The sequence below is a fragment of the Salvelinus alpinus genome, chromosome 2 (genome assembly GCF_045679555.1).
Source record: "Salvelinus alpinus chromosome 2, SLU_Salpinus.1, whole genome shotgun sequence".
In the NCBI taxonomy this organism is placed as follows: Eukaryota; Metazoa; Chordata; class Actinopteri; order Salmoniformes; family Salmonidae; genus Salvelinus; species Salvelinus alpinus.
Genome location: NC_092087.1, coordinates 61,257,930 through 61,281,589, shown reverse-complemented (window position 1 = coordinate 61,281,589; position 23,660 = coordinate 61,257,930). Strand labels below are relative to the sequence as shown.

Genomic DNA, 23,660 nt, shown 5'->3' with positions numbered 1-23,660 from the left:
TAAAGTATGTGAAAGAGCACATTCTTCCGTTTCTATTACACTTACTTTTGTCAAATAACTCATAATTCAAGAGGTGTGCAGTTTTATTTCCAAATGTCACTTTTTCCAAGGATATCCGTGCTGTCCATGCTTTCAGCACATGACCACTCACGCGGCAGCATTGCTCTGGCTACTAAGCAAAAACTAGTAACTTAAAACCTTTTAGGGATAGGGGGCAGCATTTTCACTTTGGATGAATCGCGTGCCCATAGTGAACTGCCTCATACTCTGTCCCAGATGCTAATATATGCATATTATTATTAATATGGGATAGAAAACACTCTGAAGTTTCTAAAACTGTTTGAATTATGTCTGTGAGTATAACAGAACTCATATGGCAGGCAAACTTCCAAACAGGAAGTGGAAATTCTGGGGCTGGAATTTGCCAATCTTGGTGTTCTCTGGCAAATGCCAAACGTCCTGCACGGTGTTGGGCTGTAAGCACAACCCCCACCTGTGGACGTCGGGCCCTCATACCACCCTCATGGAGTCTGTTTCTGACCGTTTGAGCAGACACATGCACATTTGTGGCCTGCTGGAGGTCATTTTGCAGGGCTCTGTTAGTGCTCCTCTTTGCACAAAGGCGGAGGTAGCGGTCCTGCTGCTGGGTTGTTGCCCTCCTACGGCCTCCTCCACGTCTCCTGATGTACTGGCCTGTCTCCTGGTAGCGCCTCCATGCTCTGGACACTACGCTGACAGACACAGCAAACCTTCTTGCCACAGCTCGCATTGATGTGCCATCCTGGATGAGCTGCACTACCTGAGCCACTTGTGTGGGTTGTAGACTCCGTCTCATGCTACCACTAGAGTGAAAGCACCGCCAGCATTCAAAAGTGACCAAAACATCAGCCAGGAAGCATAGGAACTGAGAAGTGGTCTGTGGTCACCACCTGCAGAATCACTCCTTTATTGGGGGTGTCTTGCTAATTGCCTATAATTTCCACCTTTTGTCTATTCCATTTGCACAACAGCATGTGAAATTTATTGTCAATCAGTGTTGCTTCCTAAGTGGACAGTTTGATTTCACAGAAGTGTGATTGACTTGGAGTTACATTGTGTTGTTTAAGTGTTCCCTTTATTTTTTTGAGCAGTGTATGATAACAACATCCTGAAGATTGATTCTCTACTTAATTTGACCAGTTTATTCGACCTGGAATATAACTTTTTGAAGTTTTCGTCCGAGTTCGCCTGGACCGGCGCCAGCGTTTGGACATGTGAACTAAACGTGCTAGCAAAAGTAGCTAATTGGACACTAGTAATGGACATTATCAAACAAAACAATGATTTATTGTGGAACTAGGATTCCTGGCACTGCATTCTGATGAAAGATCATCAAAGGTAAGGGAATATTTATGATGTAATTTTGTATTTCTGTTGACTCCAACATGGCGGAGAAATGTTGTGTATTTCTGAGCGCCGTCTCAGATTATTGCATGGTTTGCTTTTTCCTGAAGTTAAAAAAAAATCTGACACAGCGGTTGCATTAAGAACAAGTGTATCTTTAATTATATGTAAAACATGTATCTTTCATCAAAGTTTATGATGAGTATTTCTGTTATTTGACGTGGCTCTCTGTAATTACTCCGGATATTTTGGAGGCATTTCTGAACATGGCGCCAATGTAAACCGAGATTTGTGGATATAAATATGCACATTATCGAACAAAACATAAATGTATTGTGTAACATGATGTCCTATGAGTGTCGTCTGATGAAGATTATCAAAGGTTAGTGATTAATTTTATCTCTTTCTGCTTTTGTGACTAAAAATGGCTGTGTTTTTTGGATTTGGTGGTGATCTAACATAAATATATGTTGTGTTTTCGCTGTAAAACATTTTTAGAATCGGACACGATGGGTAGATTAACCAGATGTTTCTTTCATTTGCCATATTGGACTTGTTAATGTGTGAAAGTTACATATTTCTAAAAAATATTTTTGAATTTCGCGCGCAGCCTTTTCAGTGGAATGTTGTGGGCTAGAAAGGATAATGAACTTAAAATTAAAATATGCTATTTATTTATGCAATTCATCATTTAAAATTGTTCATGCACTGGTGCTTTTGTTTAGGAATGCAGCAAATAATTTCACCTGTGCTGTGCACCTGTCTGGTTATATTATCTTTGTTTCTACTTTGTCAAAAGCAGCTGTAACTGTAATTTATTAATTACTATAACTCTTACTAATCGAATCTACAAATAAAGTTGATCAAATGGATTACACTTATGTTTGTATTGTAAGTTAAATGAAATAGGCTTTTGGCCTACTTTTCTTTTGTAGGACTTTGAGTCAAGGACATGTTTTGTATAATTATACAATCTCAATTTTATTTCCACAAATATTTCTTCATGCAATTAATCCTTTATATTAGTTAATGCACTATTTATCCATCGTTCTCTAGCGGGTACTTTTAGGCTGATAGGCCAAGCAGTTCTAGTGTTAAGCCACTTTTTCAGTTTAATGCATGCTAGATTTCATTATCAAACAATGAATGCATTTAATAGTTTTAGGCTCGCAAAGTTTAAGTTGTTTTTGAATAACCCAAAAACATGGGAGGCCTAAGGTAATAATGAGAGCGAGAGAGAAGAAACTATAGCAAGGTATACATTTCAAATGAGAAATTTGAATAAACCTTAGTTGAGGCCAGAAAAAAAATCATTCTTTGCCATTGTGAACCAAACGACCAAAATCCAAATTCTACTAACTGAAATATCATAAAAGCATTAAAACAAATTAAAGTTATGAAGAGCATTTTCTAGGGATGCACGATATATCGGTGAACATATCAGAATCGGACGATATTAGCTAAAAATGGCAACATCGATATCGGCCCGATGTCTAGTGTAATGCCGACGTGCAAAACCGATGTCAAAGCTGATGCGCATACCTATATAACGTAGGTACATGACATAATCACGCCACGTAAAATGTTGCGCTACATGTGCAACACAGCATTCTTAACCTAGCCCACAATGTCAACAAGTCAAGCAGTCATTTGATAGAGTAAGAAAATTTCAACGAGACGACAACTCAAAGGCGAAATCCATTAACGCCAAGATAATGGTATTCATTGCCCTTGACAGTCAACCGTTCTCTGTTGTGGATGATGTTGTCTTTCGCGACTGGTCGAGCACCAGTACACAATACCAAGTACATATTTTTTCAGATGTTGCCTTACTGGAGTTACACAGTAATAGTGGCACTGCTATTAGCTTCACGACATGCTATGGAATGCCGTTTTTGTGTGTCAAAAAAGATACACGTCAAATAACACTATTTGACAAATACACTATTTGAAACGTTAAATAAGCTTTTAATTTGACATGTCAAATAACACAGTTCTATTATAGAATGTTTTGTGTTCTGAATTTGCACATGCAAGCCAAGCACCACCACTACTATCAGTAGCACTGTCAAAGCTGTACAAAAAAGTCTGCAAACACTGGCCACGAACGATGTGTTTACAATACCGCGTTAGTAATAAAGCATTATTTCTTCGACCGCAACTTCTGGGGTAGCTAGCTAGATTTAGCTTGGTACCTAGCTTGCACCAATACAACCAGCCTGAAAACAATAACCAGTAGAAACTGCAGTCATTTTCATTATAGCAAGGATTTAGGAATCCTTGTAAATATTATTGAACTTCAGTTCAATAAAATAAATAGCTAGCCAGCTACTTAAGCCTGTTGCCCAAAGCTAATGTTATAAGCAGCCAGCTAGCTTCATATGGCTAGTCAGGCTCGACCGGACCAGGTTATGTGTTATGAAGCTAGCCACGATAAGGATTAGGCACAATAGTGGAGTTTGCAGTTTGCCTTCAAAATAAAAGTACCTCTTTGAAAGTGATGCAGACTAAATGTTAAACTAGGTTGGAATGTGAAGCAATGAAATGGGGAATCAGTCTAATCGGTGACACCCACAGAAAACAACTGAAGAGTTTACACAAATATTAGCGTTGTAGCTCTTATTGTGGGACTGTGAATGTGTGAAATCACCTCCCCAGTCAGCCCATTGTGTGTATTGACATTCGTATTACACTGTACAGCTTTACCCCATTTCATTGATCCCCAATCTGTAGGTAAAGCTGTACAGTGCAATATGAATGTCAATACGTGCCTGTACTGTGCCCCTGCCCTCTCTCTTTGTCCCTAGCTAGCTCGCTATCAAAGATGCAAGTATCTGTTTTCTCGGAAATATAGCAACTAATCAGTCTCATCCGTTCCAAAAATACTGAATCTTAGTCGATTCCTAGTGGAATTAAATCTTGACACTCAGAAACGGGAGTCGAGGAATCAATTATTTTGGAGTTGACTCTACACCACTACATCATCATCGTTAACACTGCTGGAAAAATGGCAGAGAAAGGCAAGCAACAACAGCGAAGTCCTGTATGGCAATACTTTGAGAAGCGAAATGAGAAGGAAATGCAAACTTTGCGAGGTGGAATTTAGGTACATTAATGGTAACACGTGCAGTGCTTAACCATCTGAAAGGGATGAGACACACATCATTGCTGGCAGCTGCATTGTGAATTTATACGGAACACCGATGGCTGTTTTAAACGGGTTCCGCACCTAAAGTGCTCTCAAACCATGAGAAAACAAGATTCTCTGGTCTGATGAAACCAAGATTGAACTTTTTGGCATGAATGCCAAGCATCACGTCTGGCGGAAACCGGGTACCATCCCTACTGTGAAACATGGTGGCAGCATCATGCTATGGGGATGTTTTTCAGCGGCAGGGACTATCAGGGTTGAGGGAAAGCTGAACAGAACAAAGTACAGAGATCCTTGATGAAAACCTGCACCAGAGCGCTCAGGACCTCAGACTGGGGCAAATGTTCACCTTCCAACAGGACAACGACCCTAAGCGCACAGCCAGAGCCCAGACTTAAACCAGACCGAACATCTCTGGAGAGACCTGAAAATAGCTGTGAAACGACGCTCCCCATCCAACCTGACAGAGCATGAAAGGATCTGCAGAGAAGAATGGGAGAAACTCCCCAAAACCAGGTGAGCCAAGCTTGTAGCGTCATACACAAGAAGACCGCATTCAACCATGGAAAGATGTCTGGGAATATGGCTGAATATAAACAGTGTAGGTATTCCCTCCGCACCTCCGCAAGGCAATGAAACAAGCATAATGTATGTATAGGGACAAAGTGGAGTCGCAATTCAACGGCTCAGACACGAGACGTATTTGGCAGGGTCTACAGGCAATTACGGACTACAAAAAGAAAACCAGCCACGCGACGGACACCGACGTCTTGCTTCCAGACAAACGAAACACCTCCTTTGTCCGCTTTGAGGATAATACACTGCCACCGACGCGGCCCACTACCAAGGACTGCGGGCCCCTCCTTCTCCGTGGCCGACGTGAATAAGACATTTTAACGTGTTAACCCTCGCAAGGCTGCTGGCCCAGACGGCATCCCTAGCCGCGTCCTCAGAGCATACAAAGACCAGCTGGCTGGTGTGTTTACGGACATGTTCAATCGCTCCCTATCTCAGTCTGCTGTCCCCACATGCTTCAAGATGGCCACCCTTGTTTCTGTACCCAAGAAGGCAAAGATAACTGAACTAAATTACTATCGCCCCGTAGCACTCACTTCTGTCGTCATGAAGTGCTTGGAGAGACTAGTCAAGGATCATATCACCTCCAGACTTACCTGCCACCCTAGACCCACTTCAGTTTGCATACCGCAACAGGTCCACAGACGATGCAATTGCCATCGCTATGCACACTGCCCTATCCCATCTGGACAAGAGGAATACCTACAGTGGGGAGAACAAGTATTTGATACACTGCCGATTTTGCAGGTTTTCCTACTTACAAAGCATGTAGAGGTCTGTAATTTTTATCATAGGTACACTTCAACTGTGAGATACGGAATTTAAAACAAAAATCCAGAAAATCACATTGTATGATTTTTAAGTAATTAATTCGCATTTTATTGCATGACATAAGTATTTGATACATCAGAAAAGCAGAACTTAATATTTGGTACAGAAACCTTTGTTTGCAATTACAGAGATCATACGTTTCCTGTAGTTCTTGACCAGGTTTGCACACACTGCAGCAGGGATTTTGGCCCACTCCTCCATACAGACCTTCTCCAGATCCTTCAGGTTTCGGGGCTGTCGCTGGGCAATACGGACTTTCAGCTCCCTCCAAAGATTTTCTATTGGGTTCAGGTCTGGAGACTGGCTAGGCCACTCCAGGACCTTGAGATGCTTCTTACGGAGCCACTCCTTAGTTGCCCTGGCTGTGTGTTTCGGGTCGTTGTCATGCTGGAAGACCCAGCCACGACCTATCTTCAATGCTCTTACTGAGGGAAGGAGGTTGTTGGCCAAGATCTCGCGATGCATGGCCCCATCCATCCTCCCCTCAATACGGTGCAGTCATCCTGTCCCCTTTGCAGAAAAGCATCCCCAAAGAATGATTTTTCCACCTCCAAGCTTCACGGTTAGGATGGTGTTCTTGGGGTTGTACTAATCCTTCTTCTTCCTCCAAACACGGCGAGTGGAGTTTAGACCAAAAAGCTCTATTTTTGTCTCATCAGACCACATGACCTTCTCCAATTCCTCCTCTGGATCATCCAGATGGTCATTGGCAAACTTCAGACGGGCCTGGACATGCGCTGGCTTGAGCAGGGGGACCTTGCGTGCGCTGCAGGATTTTAATCCATGACGGCGTAGTGTGTTACTAATGGTTTTCTTTGAGACTGTGGTCCCAGCTCTCTTCAGGTCATTAACCAGGTCCTGCCGTGTAGTTCTGGGCTGATCCCTCACCTTCCTCATGATCATTGATGCCCCACGAGGTGAGATCTTGCATGGAGCCCCAGACCGAGGGTGATTGACCGTCATCTTGAACTTCTTCCATTTTCTAATAATTGCGCCAACAGTTGTTGCCTTCTCACCAAGCTGCTTACCTATTGTCCTGTAGCCCATCCCAGCCTTGTGCAGGTCTACAATTTTATCCCTGATGTCCTTACACAGCTCTCTGGTCTTGGCCATTGTGGAGAGGTTGGAGTCTGTTTGATTGAGTGGGTGGACAGGTGTCTTTTATACAGGTAACGAGTTCAAACAGGTGCAGTTAATACATGTAATGAGTGGAGAACAGGAGGGCTTCTTAAAGAAAAACTAACAGGTCTGTGAGAGCCGGAATTCTTACTGGTTGGTAGGTGATCAAATACTTATGTCATGCAATAAAATGCGAATTAATTACTTAAAAATCATACAATGTGATTTTCTGGATTTTTGTTTTAAATTCCGTCTCTCACAGTTGAAGTGTACCTATGATAAAAATTACAGACCTCTACATGCTTTGTAAGTAGGAAAACCTGCAAAATCGGCAGTGTATCAAATACTTGTTCTCCCCACTGTATGTAAGAATGCTGTTCATTGACTAAAGCTCAGCATGCAACACCATAGCACCCTCCAAGCTCATCATTAAGCTTGAGGCCCTGGGTCTCAACCCCGCCCTGTGCAAATGGGCCCAGAACTTTCTGATGAGCATCTCTGCATGTCTGGCAGACATATCAGTGTGGATGACGGATCACCACCTCAAGCTGAACCTCGGCAAGACAGAGCTGCTCTTCCTCCCGGGGAAGGACTGCCCGTTCCATGATCTCGCCATCACGGTTGACAACTCCATTGTGTCCTCCTCCCAGAGTGCTAAGAACCTTGGCGTGATCCTGGACAACACCCTGTCGTTATCAACTAACATCAAGGCGGTGACCCGTTCCTGTAGGTTCATGCTCTACAACATTCGCAGAGTACGACCCTGCCTCACACAGGAAGCGGCGCAGGTCCTAATCCAGGCACTTGTCATCTCCCGTCTGGATTACTGCAACTCGCTGTTGGCTGGGCTCCCTGCCTGTGCCATTAAACCCCTACAACTCATCCAGAACGCCGCAGCCCGTCTGGTGTTCAACCTTCCCAAGTTCTCTCACGTCACCCCGCTCCTCCGCTCTCTCCACTGGCTTCCAGTTGAAGCTCGCATCCGCTACAAGACCATGGTGCTTGCCTATGGAGCTGTGAGGGGAACGGCACCGCCGTACCTTCAGGCTCTGATCAGGCCCTACACCCAAACAAGGGCACTGCGTTCATCCACCTCTGGCCTGCTCGCCTCCCTACCTCTGAGGAAGTACAGTTCCCGCTCAGCCCAGTCAAAACTGTTCGCTGCTCTGGCACCCCAATGGTGGAACAAACTCCCTCACGACGACAGGTCAGCGGAGTCAATCACCACCTTCCGGAGACACCTGAAACCCCACCTCTTTAAGGAATACCTAGGATAGGATAAAGTAATCCCTCTAACCCCCCCCCCCTTAAAAGAGTTAGATGCACTATTGTAAAGTGGTTGTTCCACTGGATATCATAAGGTGAATGCACCAATTTGTAAGTCGCTCTGGATAAGAGCGTCTGCTAAATGACTTAAATGTAAATGTAATGAGCCGCCCCTAAGGTGGTGAAGGTAGGAAACATCTCCATTTCGCTGATCCTCAACACTGGGGCGCCACAAGGGTGCGTGGTCACACCCCTCCTGTACTCCCTGTTCACCCATGATTGTGTGGCCATGCACGCCTCCAACTCAGTCATCAAGTTTGCAGACGACACAACAGTAGTGGGTTTGATTATCAACAACGACGAGACAGCGTACAGGGAGGAGGTGAGGGCACTCGGAGTGTGGTGTCAGGAAAACAACCTCTCACTCAACGTCAACAAAACAAAGGAGATGATCGTGGACTTCAGGAAACAGCAGAGGGAGCACCCCCCTATCCACATCGACGGGACAGTAGTGGAGAAGTTGGAAAGTTTTAAGTTCAACGGCGTACACATCACGGACAAATTGAAATGGTCAACCCACACAGACAGTGTGGTGAAGAAGGCGCAGCAGCGCCTCTTCAATCTCAGGAGGATCAAGAAATTCGGCTTGTCACCTAAAACCTTCACAAACCTTTACAGATTCACAATTGAGAGCATCCTGTCGGGCTGTATCACGGTACCACCCTCAACCGCAAGGCTCTCCAGAGGGTGGTGTGGACAACAACCACCCGAGCCACTGCCTGTTTACCCCGCTTCCATCCAGAAGGCGAGGTCAGTACAGGTGCATCAAAGCTTGGACTGAGAAGCTGTTTTTCAGTCTCTATCTCAAGGCCATCAGACTGTTAAACAGCCATCACTAACACAGAGACGCTGCTGCCTACATACAGACTTGAATCATTGGCCACTTTAATAAATGGATCACTAGTCACTTTAAGTAATGACACTTTAATAATGTTTACATATCTTGCATTTCTCATCTCATATGTTTATACTGTATTTTATACCATGCATTGCATCTTGCCTATGCCGCTCGGCCATCGCTCATCCATATATTCTTATTCCATCCCTTTACATTTGTGTGTGTATAAGGTAGTTGTTGTGAAATTGTTAGATATGACTGCACTGTCGGAACTAGAAGCACAAGCATTTCGCTACACTCGCATTAACATCTGCTAATCATGTGTATGTGACCAATACATTTTGATTTGAACTTTAGGCTGTAATTGCTGCCAAACGTGCTTCAACAAAGTACTGAGTAAAGGGTCTGAATACTTATGTAAATTATATATTTCAGTAATTTTTTTATTTGTTTTTGCTTTGTCATTATGGGGTATTGTGTGTAGATTGATTGCAGGAATTATTTTTGGGTATAAGGCTGTAACATAACAAAATGTGGAAAAAGTCAATGGGTCTGAATACTTCCCGAATGCGCAGTAGTAGAATTCGATGCACACTTTTCCACAATGCATTGGAAGAGGTGTGCTGCGAGTGATAGGCCCTAGTTCTCTTCAAGTAGCCAAACTTAATTGGGGAGATGCCCGAAGCTTCTACAGTGGTGTTCAAATGTAGGCTACGTAGCTTGTTTTCTCTTTAAAATGATCATGAGTATTGCATCACAGGCTAGCTACATCTTTGAAAACAGAAGTGTTATTTTCTGTTTTCTCACTGAAAAGTCTTTCTTGTTCTCTTGTCATAGCTTGTAAACTAAATACTAAAACATCTTTTGATTTCTGAATGTGTCGGCACCAGGGACTCGGGATGTGGCTGCGTTATTGATGTCATGTTAATCAGGCGTATGGATTGTTTTAGTTTGGTAGGCTAGTCTACCTATTTAATTTAGCAGTCATTCTGATCTTGTTTCCAATGATCAGTGCTTTACTTTTTTATTAGGTTGCAGTCTGGCGGTTCTGAATTTGCGATGCACCTGACTATCAATTTTTTTTCTGTGCAATAGCATTTTGATTTTAATATTTGAAAAGTTTTGGTGTGTGTGTGAGTACTAGGCTTTGATTTAATTCATATGTTGTAGCACTTAGGTTTCACTAATAAATATGTTGAAATAGAACCAAATGATCTGTTTCTGTCTTCTATCCTATTTTTTAAAAAAAATGACTGATGGGATACATGGTCTGCTACGTTATAGGTCAAATGTGTAATTATGCCTATAACTCCATTCCTATTCTATTCAAAGTTTAGAGAAATTAATCAAATTGGAAATGAGCTATTTTCAGGCTGGTTAGTGCGATGCATGTCTGTTGAATTTGGAAAAATCCACCCACACACGGCCGCACCGCAACTACTTAGCCAATCAGGAGCCGCTACTCCGTGATGTATTGTTGTCTCTACCTTCTTGCCCTTTGCTGTTGTCTGTACCCAATAATGTTTGTACCATGTTTTGTGTTGCTACCATGCTGTGTTGTCATATGTTGCTGCTTTGCTATGTTGTTGTCTTAGGTCTCTCTCTTGATGTTGTGTTGTCTCTCTTGTCGTGATGCATGTTTTGTCCTATATTTTAATTTAATTATATATTTTTTATCCCTAACTGACTTGCCTAGTTAAATAAAATAAAATACTGCAGTGCAGGCCGTGGCATACTGTACAATTTTTACTAAACGGTACGTGCTAAATAGTGTGCAACAATGAGTAAATAGTATGCAGTTTAATTATGTAGTATGCTAGTATGGGTATTCGGACACAGCCAATGTCTTTAGGGAGGTAGCATGGGGGAAACGTTGACCTGACTGCAGTTGTGGCCATCGGCAGCTCAGAAGGCTGTATTGATTCATAGGGAATTTGATTGCAGGCAGCTTCTGTGTGGTCGACAGAGTTGGCTTGCATGCGAGTACACTGCAGCACGTCACTAGGGGCTGCGTGTACGTGCCGCCGTGCGTTTGTGTGTGTGTATGCAGTCGTTAGTACATGGGATACGTAGAGCCATGAAGCCTCAGAACAGTGTGCCAGCAGCTTTGGGGTTCTGGAGACAGGAGGCTGGATGGATTTGACAGGGATAGTGACAGACCGAAGGCATGGAAGGGAGTAGTATGGAGGGATATTATTTTGTCTCTTATTTTTGAGTAAGACATGTTCCTGGCTTTATGGTCTTTTTCAGTTTTTGCGCTGCCAGTTTGGCTGTTTGCAGCCTTGCCCATTGTTTGCAAACTGGTGAACGTTCTATGAGTGGGTTAAGACCTCAGCGTGCTTCAGTTCGGTTGGCGCCTAGTTGAGCTCGGCTAGGCGAACCGAACAAGTGTACTCGCATAAGACCTTCGCCCGAATTGTTTTTTTTAGTGGCAATAAAATCTGTCATTCATTTTGACGTTTTTGCCGAGGAGCTCTTAGTCACGCAATTTTGCATCTGACTTGGATGTTTGTGCAGTTTTTCTCAAGTGAAAACATTTGCACGAGGACGAGTCATCTCTCATTGAATAACAACAGGCACTTCATTGAAGAATCCCTACTGTTGACCAATCGCTGATGATGGGGCGTAGACTGCGGCTACTGACTTCTGCTTGCCTGGTGAAAAATGTAGTGTGCCTGAACAGCCGGAAAAACCCTTGCTGAAGTCCAAAATGAACAAAAACGTCACTAAATGTCGTCATAATATATGCACAAACTGTTTTGTCTGGAAAGCATGTGGACACCTTTAGCAGGTGTCATTTACATCATAAGTGCAGTGGTTCGTCCTTTAAAAGTTGCAGTGTACTGCAGCACAGCTTGCGTGGTGCCACAGAATTCTATGGCACGTTATTTAAGTGCCAACCACTGGTACCATTAATGCTAGTTAGTGCTAGTTTGACCAAGTCGGCATCTTCGAGAAGCATTTGATAGCCTTCAATAGTTGTTGAACTAGAGAATTTTAAATAATATAATATAATAAAAACCTTATTGTAACAACAGTTTTAGTAAGTAATACAGAAGTCGTGCACAATTATCAGTTTCTGCTTAGGTTGTCAGAGACACAGGAGACCCAAAAGCATAATCAGTGCACCCCCTTGTAATCAACTCCCCCTCTCTGGGCTGGTCCAGAGCAATGAAGTGGTGACACAGGGTACCGTACTAAATCACAAATTACCTCTAAGTACCGCAGCATAGTCGCAAAACTTTTAGAGGAGCAACCACTGTACCATGGTATGTTTTCATGTTCTATTAATGACTTTCTGTCTAGGCTATATGAATTGTAGAAAACCCTTACAGTGCTCCTGGGCATTTTCTTTCCGCTCTCGCTAACTCACAAACTCTGGGACATCTTTTCACCTTGCAGAGGAAGGGTAACAATTTTTTTCAATTTTTAAGTACCGTTCCCCAGATCTGTGCCTAAACACAATCCTGTCTCGGAGCTCTACTGACAATTCCTTCGACCTCATGGCTTGGTTTTTGCTCTGACATGCACTGTCAACTGTGGGACCTTTTATATAGACAGGTGTGTGCCTTTCCAAATCATGTCCAATCAATTGAATTTACCACAGGTGGACGCCAATCAAGTTGTAGAAACATCTCAAGGAAGATCAATGGAAACAGGATGTACTTGAGCTCAATTTTGAGTCTCATAGCAAAGGGTCTGAATACTTATGTAAATATGTTATTTCTGTTTTTTATTTTTAAATTTGCAAAAAATCTAAACCTGTTTTCACTTTGTCATCATGGGGTATTGTGTGTAGAATAATTATTTAATCAATTTTATAATAAGGCTCTAATGCAACAAAATGTGGAGGGGTCTGAATATTTTCCGAATGCACTGTATCAGGAGTTCACTAGCTATAGAATGAAGCACATGCAACCTTTACCTTCAATTAATTTCTTTCCAACTCTTTCTTTCCCCTCCTTGCCTTTTTTGACCTCACACTCACAAGGCAGGCAATACGCTTGACCTCATCTTTACTACAGACTGTTCACCTACTAATCTCACCCCCATCCAGGTCTCTGATCAATACTTTGTTTCCTTTTCTGTCTGCCTCTAGCTACTCAGCCCCTACCCAGATGACCATGCACCATTGCAATCTTCGCTGTCTCTCTCCTACTACTCTCTCCTCTTCTATCTTTTCTCTCCCGTCTGCTATATCCTTCTGCCTCTTCGACCTTACTCTCCTTCCTTTCCGCATCCTATGACTCGCACTGTCCCCTTTCCTCCCGGACGGCTGAGTGACTGTTTGTGAGTTTACAGAACAGGGCTACAGGCAGGCAGCTGAGCGATAATTGAGAAAAACTAAACTTCCAGAGGACCTATCAACCTTCCACTCCCTCTTTTCTACCTCTGTATGGTCTGCTAAAGCCACTTTCTATCACTCTAAATTTCAAGCTTCTGCCTTCAAACCTAGGAAACTTTTCTTCCTTCTCCCTCCTTAATCCTCTACCCCCTCCCTCCTCCCTTTCTGCGGATGACTTTGTCAACCACTTTGAAAAGAAAGTTGACGACATCCTTTCCTCATTCACTCAGCCTATTGAGTTCATTTGTCCCATTCACACAGAACTACCCTACGCCTTGACCTCTTTCTCCCTTCTCTCTCCAGATCCTGCTACTAGTGAGGTCCGTACGCCTGACAACTTGCCCGCTCGACCCCATCCCCTTCTCCCTTTTCCAGACCATCTCTGGAGACCTTTTCCCAATACTTACTTCCCTCATCAACTCATCCCTGACCACTGGCTGCATCCCCTCTGACTTCAAAATGGTCCAGAGTTGCTCCCCTTCTCAAGAAACCAACACTCGACCCCTCTGACATAAAAAACTACAGACCATTATCCGTTCGTTATTTTCTTACCAAAAAACATGACACGTGCTGTCTGACCAACTCTCTCACTCAGAACGATCTTCTTGAACCTAAGCAGTCAGGTTTCAAGATGGGTCACTCAACCGAGACTGCTCTTCTCTGTGTGTCGGAGGCTCTCCGCACTGCCAAAGCTGACTCTCTCCTCTGTTCTCATCCTCCTAGATCTATCTTCTGCCTTCGACACCGTGAACCATCAGATCCTTCTCTCCACCCTGTCAGGGCTGGGCGTCTCAGGCTCTGTACACTCTTGGATTGCATCCTGCCTGGCAGGCCGCTCCTACCAGGTGACATGGAGAGGATCTGTGTCTGCACCACGTACTCTCACTACTGGTGTCACCTAGGGCTCGGTTTTAAGCCCCCTCCTCTTTTCTCTATACACCAAGTCAATCTGCTCCATCATATTCTCACATGGTCTCTCCTATCATTGCTATGCGGATGACACTCAACTTCTTTTCTCCTTCCCCCTGCGTGCCTGGCAAATATCTCAGCTTGGATGTCGGCACTCAAGCTCAACCTCGACAAGATGGAGCTGCTCTTCCTCCCTGGGAAGGCCTGCCCGATCCAAGACCTCTCCATCACGATTGACAACTCCAGGGTGTCCCCTTCCCAGAGTGCAAAGAACCTTGGCCTGACCCTGGAGAATACCCTGTCGTTCTCTGAAAACATCATAGCATTGACTCGCTCCTACAGGCTCATTCTCTACAACATCTGTAGAGTACGACCCTACCTCACACAGGTAGCGGCGCAGGTTTCTAATCCAGGCACTTGTCCTTTCCCGTCTGGACTACTGCAACTCGCTGTAGACTGGGCTCCCCGCTTGTGCCATCAAACCCCTGTAACTTAGGCTGCAGCCCGCCTGGTGTTCAACTTTCCAAAGTTCTCCCATGTCACCCCGCTCCTCTGTACACTCCGCTGGCTCGCATCCACTACAAGACCATGGTACTTGCTTACGGAGCAGAAAGAGGACCTGCCCCTCCCCACCTTCAGGCTATGCGGAAACCAAACACCCTAACCAGAGTACCCGGTTCTGCCACCTCTGATCTCATGACTTTTTCCCTTCTTACTAGATCTGGCTTTGCTGATAGCTACTTTATTGAGGAACAATTTACATAATATGACTGATATGTGTTGTCCCACTTAGCTATCTTAAAATTAATGCACTAACTGTAAGTCGCTCTGGATAAGAGTGTCTGCTAAATTACTAAAATGTAATGTAGTTTTGTATGCTGTTGCTGTATAGATTACTGTATAGATTACTGTGTTTTGCTACCACCAGGTACTGCTAATGTCTATACATATTGTATACTATGCTAGTTCACTGCTAATGTACATAGTGTGATTATGGTGCTACGTCCTGCTCGCTAGCCCAGTGCCAGTAGCCGCTACATGCTAATCCGTAGTCATTTATATTGTGTACATTACAGCTATAGCTGTTGCATAGCGGTGCTATTACTGTTAGCCTGTGCTACATGCCTCATTGCTATTAGCCTTTGCTGATGTGTAATAGATTCCCTGTTCTGTTCCATTACAGAAAACCACTTCACTTTCATCTATTCCATCAGTCTACTTCCTATTGCCGTGTGTGTATGTGTCTGTTTGTTGTGTGGTAATAAATGTGTGTTCTGTACATCTGTCTCCTACTGGTCATTCACCCTTCCAACCCGAGGGCCCAGGCCGATTTGTACCTATAATTTAAACTTTTTAGACCTCCACTATTTGGTGGCACTCTTTTTCATGAATGCTGAACCTGTGTGTTTTCCATCTCACAATCCTAAGAGCTCCATTCAAGGTGTGTGTGTGGAATTTGACTATCTGACCAAGGCTGTGTCCTAATGACAGTGGTTGGCCTTCTCTCTTTCAATGGTTCAACCAAGCCTGAAGACTGGAAAAAGCAGCTGTTGACCGATGCATGCTATCGGGTAGCGTCTGTCCAATCAAATGCTAAATGGAGGAAATGCCAAATAGTCCTGCGAGCTGGCAACGAAAGAGTTACCACAGAGACTGCGTGTTTACGTTGCTGCTTCCCGCAGCTTGGTACAGACCCTGTTTCCGTGGCAACAGTCCTGATTCCAACTGGCGCTTGGGAGTCTGTTTCATTGACATTATCCTCATACCTGCATGAGGCAGGCTGCAAATAAACGCAGCGCGGCAGAAATTGCATGTCTAAGTCGTCCCATATACCCCTCCACATGTGCTCTGCCTAGGTTTATAAATAACATGTTGCTCAAAATGGGCCCGCAACGATATTAGCCCATATCACATGAATCGTGCCATATCTGCCTTCTCTACACACAATTATCTGCTGGAAGTGATTCAGTGCTCATGGATACAATTGGTGAAGCTATAAGAACATTATATTGTTGCTATATTTAAACTCAAGGACTTCTCTCTGACCTTATGTGTCCTTGAGTTTTAATGAGTTCTGGGTCTACTTTTGTATCTTTGTAGCTGTAAAAGTACACCTCTTGGCATGAGTCTTGAATAAAGTTATGGTTTCATGTGCTCATAATTTTGTAACAATATTAACACAAAAGCATTTAGGAACAGATTTAGTCAAATTGGGTCAGACTCCGACACCCTGGTGATGCATGCCGATTTCACCTGTGTGTTTGACCTTCACTAATGGATTGATTCAGCTTGTGTACAGATGGCTATGCATGCCAAAATCATGTTTAATATCTGGACACCCCCATAACAAATAATGCCCCCCCCCCCCCCCCCCCTACCCCACAACGTCAGGGTTGTGCACATCTTTACTATATCACAGAATTGGTAGACCAGCGCGGGCCCTCTTGACTGACATCTTTCATTTCAAGGGCTAGTCATAATTTGTCATGGGAAGGGTATAGATTTTTATTTCTCCGTATAATTAACTGCATTATGACAGCCCAGCAGTGCATTTGAGGAAGGGAGAGGGGAACATGGAAATGCAGAGGATTGAAGAAATTCAGAACAGCAAAGGAATTCTGAGAATGGCATTAAATATTTCAGAGGATTTGCAGGCTTTGGGGTTTTAACCTCTAATTTGATACATAAACATTTGTCATGTGCCAAATTTTACTGAGAAAGACTACAATTAAAGAAAGGCCAGTGGTAAAATCCTAGACATTTCTGGTGATTTAATTATTTTCTAAAGCCATTGTGTAATGATTCTGAACAATGACTGGATTTGCATTTGCAGTAAGCCCACAGTTGTTTACTCTCATTATGAGTGGAAGATAGAGGCCATGACACCCATTTTATTATTTTATCTTGGGTATTTTCATTGAGTCATTAACACATCTTCTTGTTTTCTTCCAGATGTCTACCATCCACTTACTAAAGCACACTCCAGCTACAGCAGCCTCTACTGCCACTGACCAAAATGCACAAACTCCATTTCCCAGCGGACCTTTAGGCTCCAAGGACCAGATCAGGGTCCTAGGAGGCGGGCAGATCAATCACTGCATGTCCCACGCCAAGCACCCCAGGATGGGCACTAGTTCAGGCAGCCTCAGCCCCTGCGCCCCCTCGTCACCCCTCAATAGCGAGGAGGACGATGGAGGGGGTGGGCGGCGGGCGAAGAAGAAACGAAAGAAAAAAGACAAAAAGGGCGAGCCTGGTGCTGCCTGGCAGCACAAGGGCTCGGAGAAGGACAACAAACCAAAGAAAAAGAGGCAGCAGAAAGAAGGGAAGGAGCTGCTGCCATGCAAGTCTAAGGCGCCCAAGAAGTTGGAGGTCAAGGTGAAGGAGGCGAAGTCACCGAAAGAGGCACCAAAAGAGGTGAAAAGAGGGAGGAAACCCAAGGTCCAGGTGCAGGCCCCGCCTCTGGCCAAGCCCCCCGCAGAATGCAAGAGCGCCCCAGCTCCTCCCAGGCAGAGGGGCCGCAAACCCAGGTGAGGGGCTTTTTACCACTAGTGCTTTCACTCAGTTTCTCGATTGATGGGTCATAACCAGGTTCTCTTGGGTGGGTTGCGGTTAAAGACTTGGTTGTATTTAGTTAGAGACATGGTTGTGTTTTTCTAGTGGGGTGTAATACAATTACATTCATTTAGGTGGGTTATAACTCAATGTTTAGAAGTCAGATTCACTGCTGTAACTCTGCTTCAACTCCCCTCAGTTGGAGAGATGGGATTTTCCCCAAAGAGGAGATTTTTCCAGGTTGTACCATGTCCTTGAACCTTTGTTTTAGGTGATGTAGTCGTGGGAGTTGGGAGTTAATATTTGTCCGGTGCTAATATTTAGCAAAATTCTGTGATCTGGTTGGAATTTCCGCAGCAGAGTGAGGGGCATTTTCCTAATCACTCTGCAGGATGGACGGATTTGAGATATGAATACTGTGGGGAACTTTTTTTTAAACCTATGCACTCTTATATACACTCCAAAAAATAACATAACCAAGAAAACAAAATGTCCCACTCATCCAGCTGTGGGTATTCTCTGCTAGTATAGCTGCTGAGATGTGAGGAGGTAAGGCGTTAAACACACATTGCAGGCATGACCCACTGGTCAATTGAGTACGGATTACAAACACTCCCTAGTTCAAACCATAGAAATAAAATTACTAGAATAGACATTCTCTAGTATTTATATGGTGCCAACCCTGCTGTGCCTCTACAGAGAGCAAGTCCTACAAGGGCCGGTACCAGTGGAGAAGAAGAAAAAGGGAAAGAGGAAAAGCGTGGCTGTCCTCCAGGAGGCTGGAGAGAGCGACGACGCAGCCTCCCTGTCCACGCTGGTCGTGGGGGGAGAGGAGAGCATCGACCCCCTTGACAACACTGTGAGGAACTGACTAACAGCATGAGGGCTGGGGGAAGGGCAGGATAGGCTGAGTGACACTTGCTTCTCTAAAACCTCACTATTACAATGTTTTTTATGTAGTAGTGTACATTAGTATAGCTGTGTGTGTATAATTTGTGTAGCCTATACTGTATTCTTAGATTTTCAGTTTACTTGAAAGCGGTGGTTTGTTTAACACCACAATCTACGTACTTATCATGCTGACACTCCCCAAGTAACACATTTTATCAGTATACAGTATTTATCTACGTACAGTAGCTATTGCTTGAATCGATTACACTAAGTTACACCACCCCTCAACCACCCTCTATCTTTTTTCTCTGGTAGAAGCGTCGCTCAGGGCGACAGGTGAAGCGCAGAAAGTACAACGAGGACCTGGACTTCAAGGTGGTAGATGATGACGGGGAGACCATCGCCGTGCTGGGGACAGGCCGTATCCCTGCCCTCAACGCTGCCACTCTCGCCTGGCAGGCTGAGGTAGCAATCTTGTTCTTTGTCTTTGGCCATGTCTGAATAGTCGTACTATCATCCTAATAGGCCTTTTGTGTATGCCAAAAAGGTTTTATGATACATTTTGAAAAACTCATTTAGACTTTTCATCTAGTATGAATTCGTTGCACTATTGAGGAAGAGAATTGTCTTTTCAGACACACGTGTTTGACAACAGCTGATTATGTCATGCTCATTTAGACTTTTCATCTAGTATGAATTCGCTGCACTATTGATTAAGAGAATCATCTTTTGACAACAGCTGATTATCAGATAAGAGAACGAGCTGTACCAAAATGAATGAATGGAGGGGAACAACCCAATTGCGCATTAGATGATGACTTCTCATTGTGGATGACTCTGTTTGTTGCTTTTTGCAGTGGTTCTTAAACCAGTCCTCAGGGACGCCCAGCCATTCCATGTATTTGATCTATTCCAGAGCTAGCACACCTGATTCAACTTGCCAACTAATCATCAAGCCCTTGATGAGGTAGTTCAGGTGGTCCCGAGGAGAGGTTTGAGAACTAGTAGCTTACTGCATACGATTTTACTAAATAGTATTTTTTTAGTATGGTTTATACCTTTAGTAAGTAGTTGGCTGCAAAGATTTTGGACACAGCCACAGTCTCTCCTCTCCCCCTCTCTCTGCTGTGCCCAACTTCTGTCCCCCTCAGTAAGGCCAAACACACTCTTACCCTGCGTAAGTAATCCCCTCTCTCCCCTCCGTCACAGGAGCCCCCTGAAGATGAGGCAAACATCATTGAGAAAATCCTGTCGGTTCGAACTGCGAAGAAAGAGGTACACCGCCCGACACGCACACGTTTCCCCTATAATTATTTTCAGCAGTGGATGCCGAGATTTATTTTGTTGAACAACTGAAGGTCACTTCTGGTGACTTAAACTGGAGTAGAATGTTTTTTTTTTTTTTTTATCTTCCTTTGAAACTCTTCTGAAAATCGTGGACAGTTTAATTGTATCTCTTGAGCTCAATGACATCACCAGCCAGTTAATCTGTATATTAACCAAAAAAACTATTTAGCTAGTGTAACTTTACTGTATCTTAGCTAACAAGTATTACATACATCTATTAATAAGGTTAGCTACACTTGCAGGATTACAAGCTAGCTAGCTAGCTAGATACCTTGGAGGCTTCTCGGATGATCTGATGAGAATCTGAGGAAGATATGTGACTTGTCTCTCGGATCTTAAACGAAGGTCCTGGCAAAAAAATATATATTCAGTACCAGTTAAAAGTTTGGACACCTACTCATTCAAGTGTTTTTCTTTATTTTGACAATTTTCTATATTGTAGAATAATAGTGAAGACATCAAAACTATGAAATAACACATGGAATTGTGTAGTAACCAAATATGTGTTAAACAAATCAAAATATATTTTATGTTTGAGATTCTTCAAAGTAGCGACCCTTTTCAGCTTTGCACACTCTTGGCATTTTCTCAACCAGCTTCGAGGTAGTCACCTGGGATGCATTTGAATTAACAGGTGTGCCTTGTTAATTTGTGGAATTTCTTTCCTCAATGCATTTGAGCCAATTAGTTACTTTAAAACATGAAGGTCAGTCAATGCGCAGTCGCAAAAACCATCAAGCGCTATGATGAAACTGGCTCTCATGAGGACCGCCACAGAAAAAGAAGATCCAGACTTATCTCTGCTGTAGAGGATAAGTTCATTGGAGTTACCAGCCTCAGAAATTGAAGCCCAAATAAATGCAGAGTTCAAGTACCAGAAACATCTCAACATCAGCTGTTCAAAGGAGACTTCGTGAATCAGGCCTTCATGGTCGAATTGCTGCAAAGAAACCACTTCTATTGGACAACAATAAGAAGAAGAGACTTGCTTGGGCCAAGAAACGCAAGCAATGGATATTAGACCGGTGGAAGTCTGTCTTTGGTCTGATTAATCCAAATTTGAGATTTTTGGTTCCTACCGCCGTGTCTTTGTGAGATGCATAATAGGTGAACGGATGATCTCCACATGTGTGGTTCCCACCGTGAAGAAAGGAGGAGGTGTGGGGGTGCTTTGCTGGTGACAGTCGTGATTTATTTATAATTCAAGGCACACTTAACCAGCAAGGCTACCACAGCATTCTGCAGCGATACGCCATCCCATCTGGTTTGCTCTTAGTGGGACTATAATTTGTTTTTAACAGGACAATGACCCAACACACCTCCAGGCGGTGTAAGGGCTATTCAACCAATAAGGGGAGAGATGCATCAGATGATCTGGCCTCTACAATCACCGACCTCAACCCAATTGAGATGGTTTGGGATGAGTTGGACCGCAGAGTGAAGGAAAAGCAGCCAACAAGTGTGTGGGAACTCCTTCAAGACTGTTGGAAAAGCATTCCTCATGAAGCTGGTTGAGAGCATGCTGAGTGTGCAAAGCTGTCATCAAGGCAAAGGGTGGCTACTTTGAAGAATCTAAAATATATTTTGATTTAACACTTTATTGGTTACTTCATGATTCCATATGTGTTATTTCATAGTTTTGATGTCTTCACTATTATTCTACAACGTAGAAAATAGGGAAAATAAAGAAAAACCCTTGAATGAGTAGGTGTGTCAACTTTTGACTGGTACTGTGTGTGTGTGTGTATATGTATGTATCACACTCTAACAACAAGGTGTCTGTGGATTAGCAACATGTTTGTATACTTTATTTGATGTTTTAGTTTTTCTCTAGTTTTTTTCTCTTTTCTTTCCAGGCATCCCCTGAGGAGACACCCGAGGAGTCAGAGGAGTTCTATGTCAAGTACAGAAATTTGTAAGTGTGCTTAGCAAGGTGGAAGGGCAAGGTGACAGTGATTATCTGATAACAGACATTCTGTAGCATCAAATAGTCCCAATTCCTTTGAAGAATTCGTTGTGTATGACATATTATGATGTTATAGCTCTCGAGAGGTTTTCAAAGCTGCGCCCAATCAAAAGGAGGATTTACTCTTGTTTATCTATGTTATGCGATGTATTTCCATGTTCTTAAAACCGTACATGTTGTTAAGATACTATGGCCTGTGGGATTGCTTCTTAAATGACGGATTAGTTTAATTTAGTGCATTGTGTACACACTACTTGAGATGCTTTTCCCCTTGAATATATAACTTGAACGCCCCTTTAACTCTTGCTCACAGCTCCTACCTGCATTGTAAATGGGCAACTTTAGAGGATTTGGAGAAGGACCCTCGCATACACCAAAAAATCAAGCGCTTCAGGACTAAGCAGGCCCAAATGAAGCATATATTTGTTGAGGTGAGCCTAATCATCTCACATTTTTCTTACATTTTTGGGGGATATTTCATGATTTTATGTTTGTATATAAAAATGTACTGTTGGCTACTCTGGGACAGTGTTTTTTATTTGTGGTGGTGTACATTTTGTACTTTGCATAAAACATTTATAGCTATGTAAAGTATCACATGAAACACATTTATATTGATTGACGTCTACTCCTCCATGTAGCCTGATGAAGACCTCTTTAACCCTGACTACATAGAGGTGGATCGAGTTCTGGAGGTGGCCATCACTACAGACACAGAGACAGGAGAGGTGAGACAGGGAAAGCCAGTTACTCACCACCACTGACCTTTTTTATGCAAGCGTGCGTGTGTGTGTGTGTGTGTGCCCTCGCATTTGCTTCAGTCAGTGTATCTGACTCACTGGCTACATTCTGTATGTATCCGTGCCTGACTGACTCATTGACTGACTGTCACTCTATATCCGTGTGTGCGTGTATGTTTACAGGAGGTGACACACTACCTAGTGAAATGGTGCTCCCTGTCCTATGAGGAGGCTACATGGGAGCTTCAAGAAGACGTGGACCCGGGGAAGATTCGGGAGTTCGAGGAGATCAAGAGAATCCCTGAATACAAATTTGTGGTGAGTGTAAATAGAAAGTCCCTCCCCTGTAATCTGCACAATGTATACTTTAAAAAATATTCTGTATTATATGTGTATCGTTAAAAAAAATATTGCTTGGTATTACTGCACTGTTGGCGGTAGAAGCACAGGCATTTCGCTGCACCTGCGATAGCACCTGCAAATCTGTACGTGACCAATAAACTTTGATTTGATTTGAGAATTGATAGTGTTCTGTGGAGGGGGGTTGCGCATTTGTGCGCGCAGTGTTTGTACTGGTCCAGTCGACCTCTCTGTGTGTGTGTGTGTGTGTGTGTGTGTGTGTGTGTGTGTGTGTGTGTGTGTGTGTGTGTGTGTGTGTGTGTGTGTGTGTGTGTGTGTGTGTGTGG

At 43.5% G+C, this 23,660-nt stretch overlaps 1 protein-coding gene across 11 annotated transcripts in view; it reads left to right on the top strand.

Moving 5' to 3' along the window:
- The window catches only part of chd6 (chromodomain helicase DNA binding protein 6), a 142,004-nt gene that overhangs the window by 37,305 nt on the left and 81,039 nt on the right, over nucleotides 1-23,660 (top strand). For all 11 annotated transcript variants that reach the window (XM_071387910.1, XM_071387902.1, XM_071387926.1 and 8 more), the window contains exons 3-10: nucleotides 17,431-18,005; nucleotides 18,730-18,889; nucleotides 19,237-19,386; nucleotides 20,131-20,196; nucleotides 22,125-22,183; nucleotides 22,548-22,665; nucleotides 22,876-22,962; nucleotides 23,158-23,292. In XM_071387910.1, coding sequence (XP_071244011.1) covers nucleotides 17,431-18,005; nucleotides 18,730-18,889; nucleotides 19,237-19,386; nucleotides 20,131-20,196; nucleotides 22,125-22,183; nucleotides 22,548-22,665; nucleotides 22,876-22,962; nucleotides 23,158-23,292 — 1,350 coding nt within the window. The remainder of the gene's footprint in view (nucleotides 1-17,430; nucleotides 18,006-18,729; nucleotides 18,890-19,236; nucleotides 19,387-20,130; nucleotides 20,197-22,124; nucleotides 22,184-22,547; nucleotides 22,666-22,875; nucleotides 22,963-23,157; nucleotides 23,293-23,660) is intronic.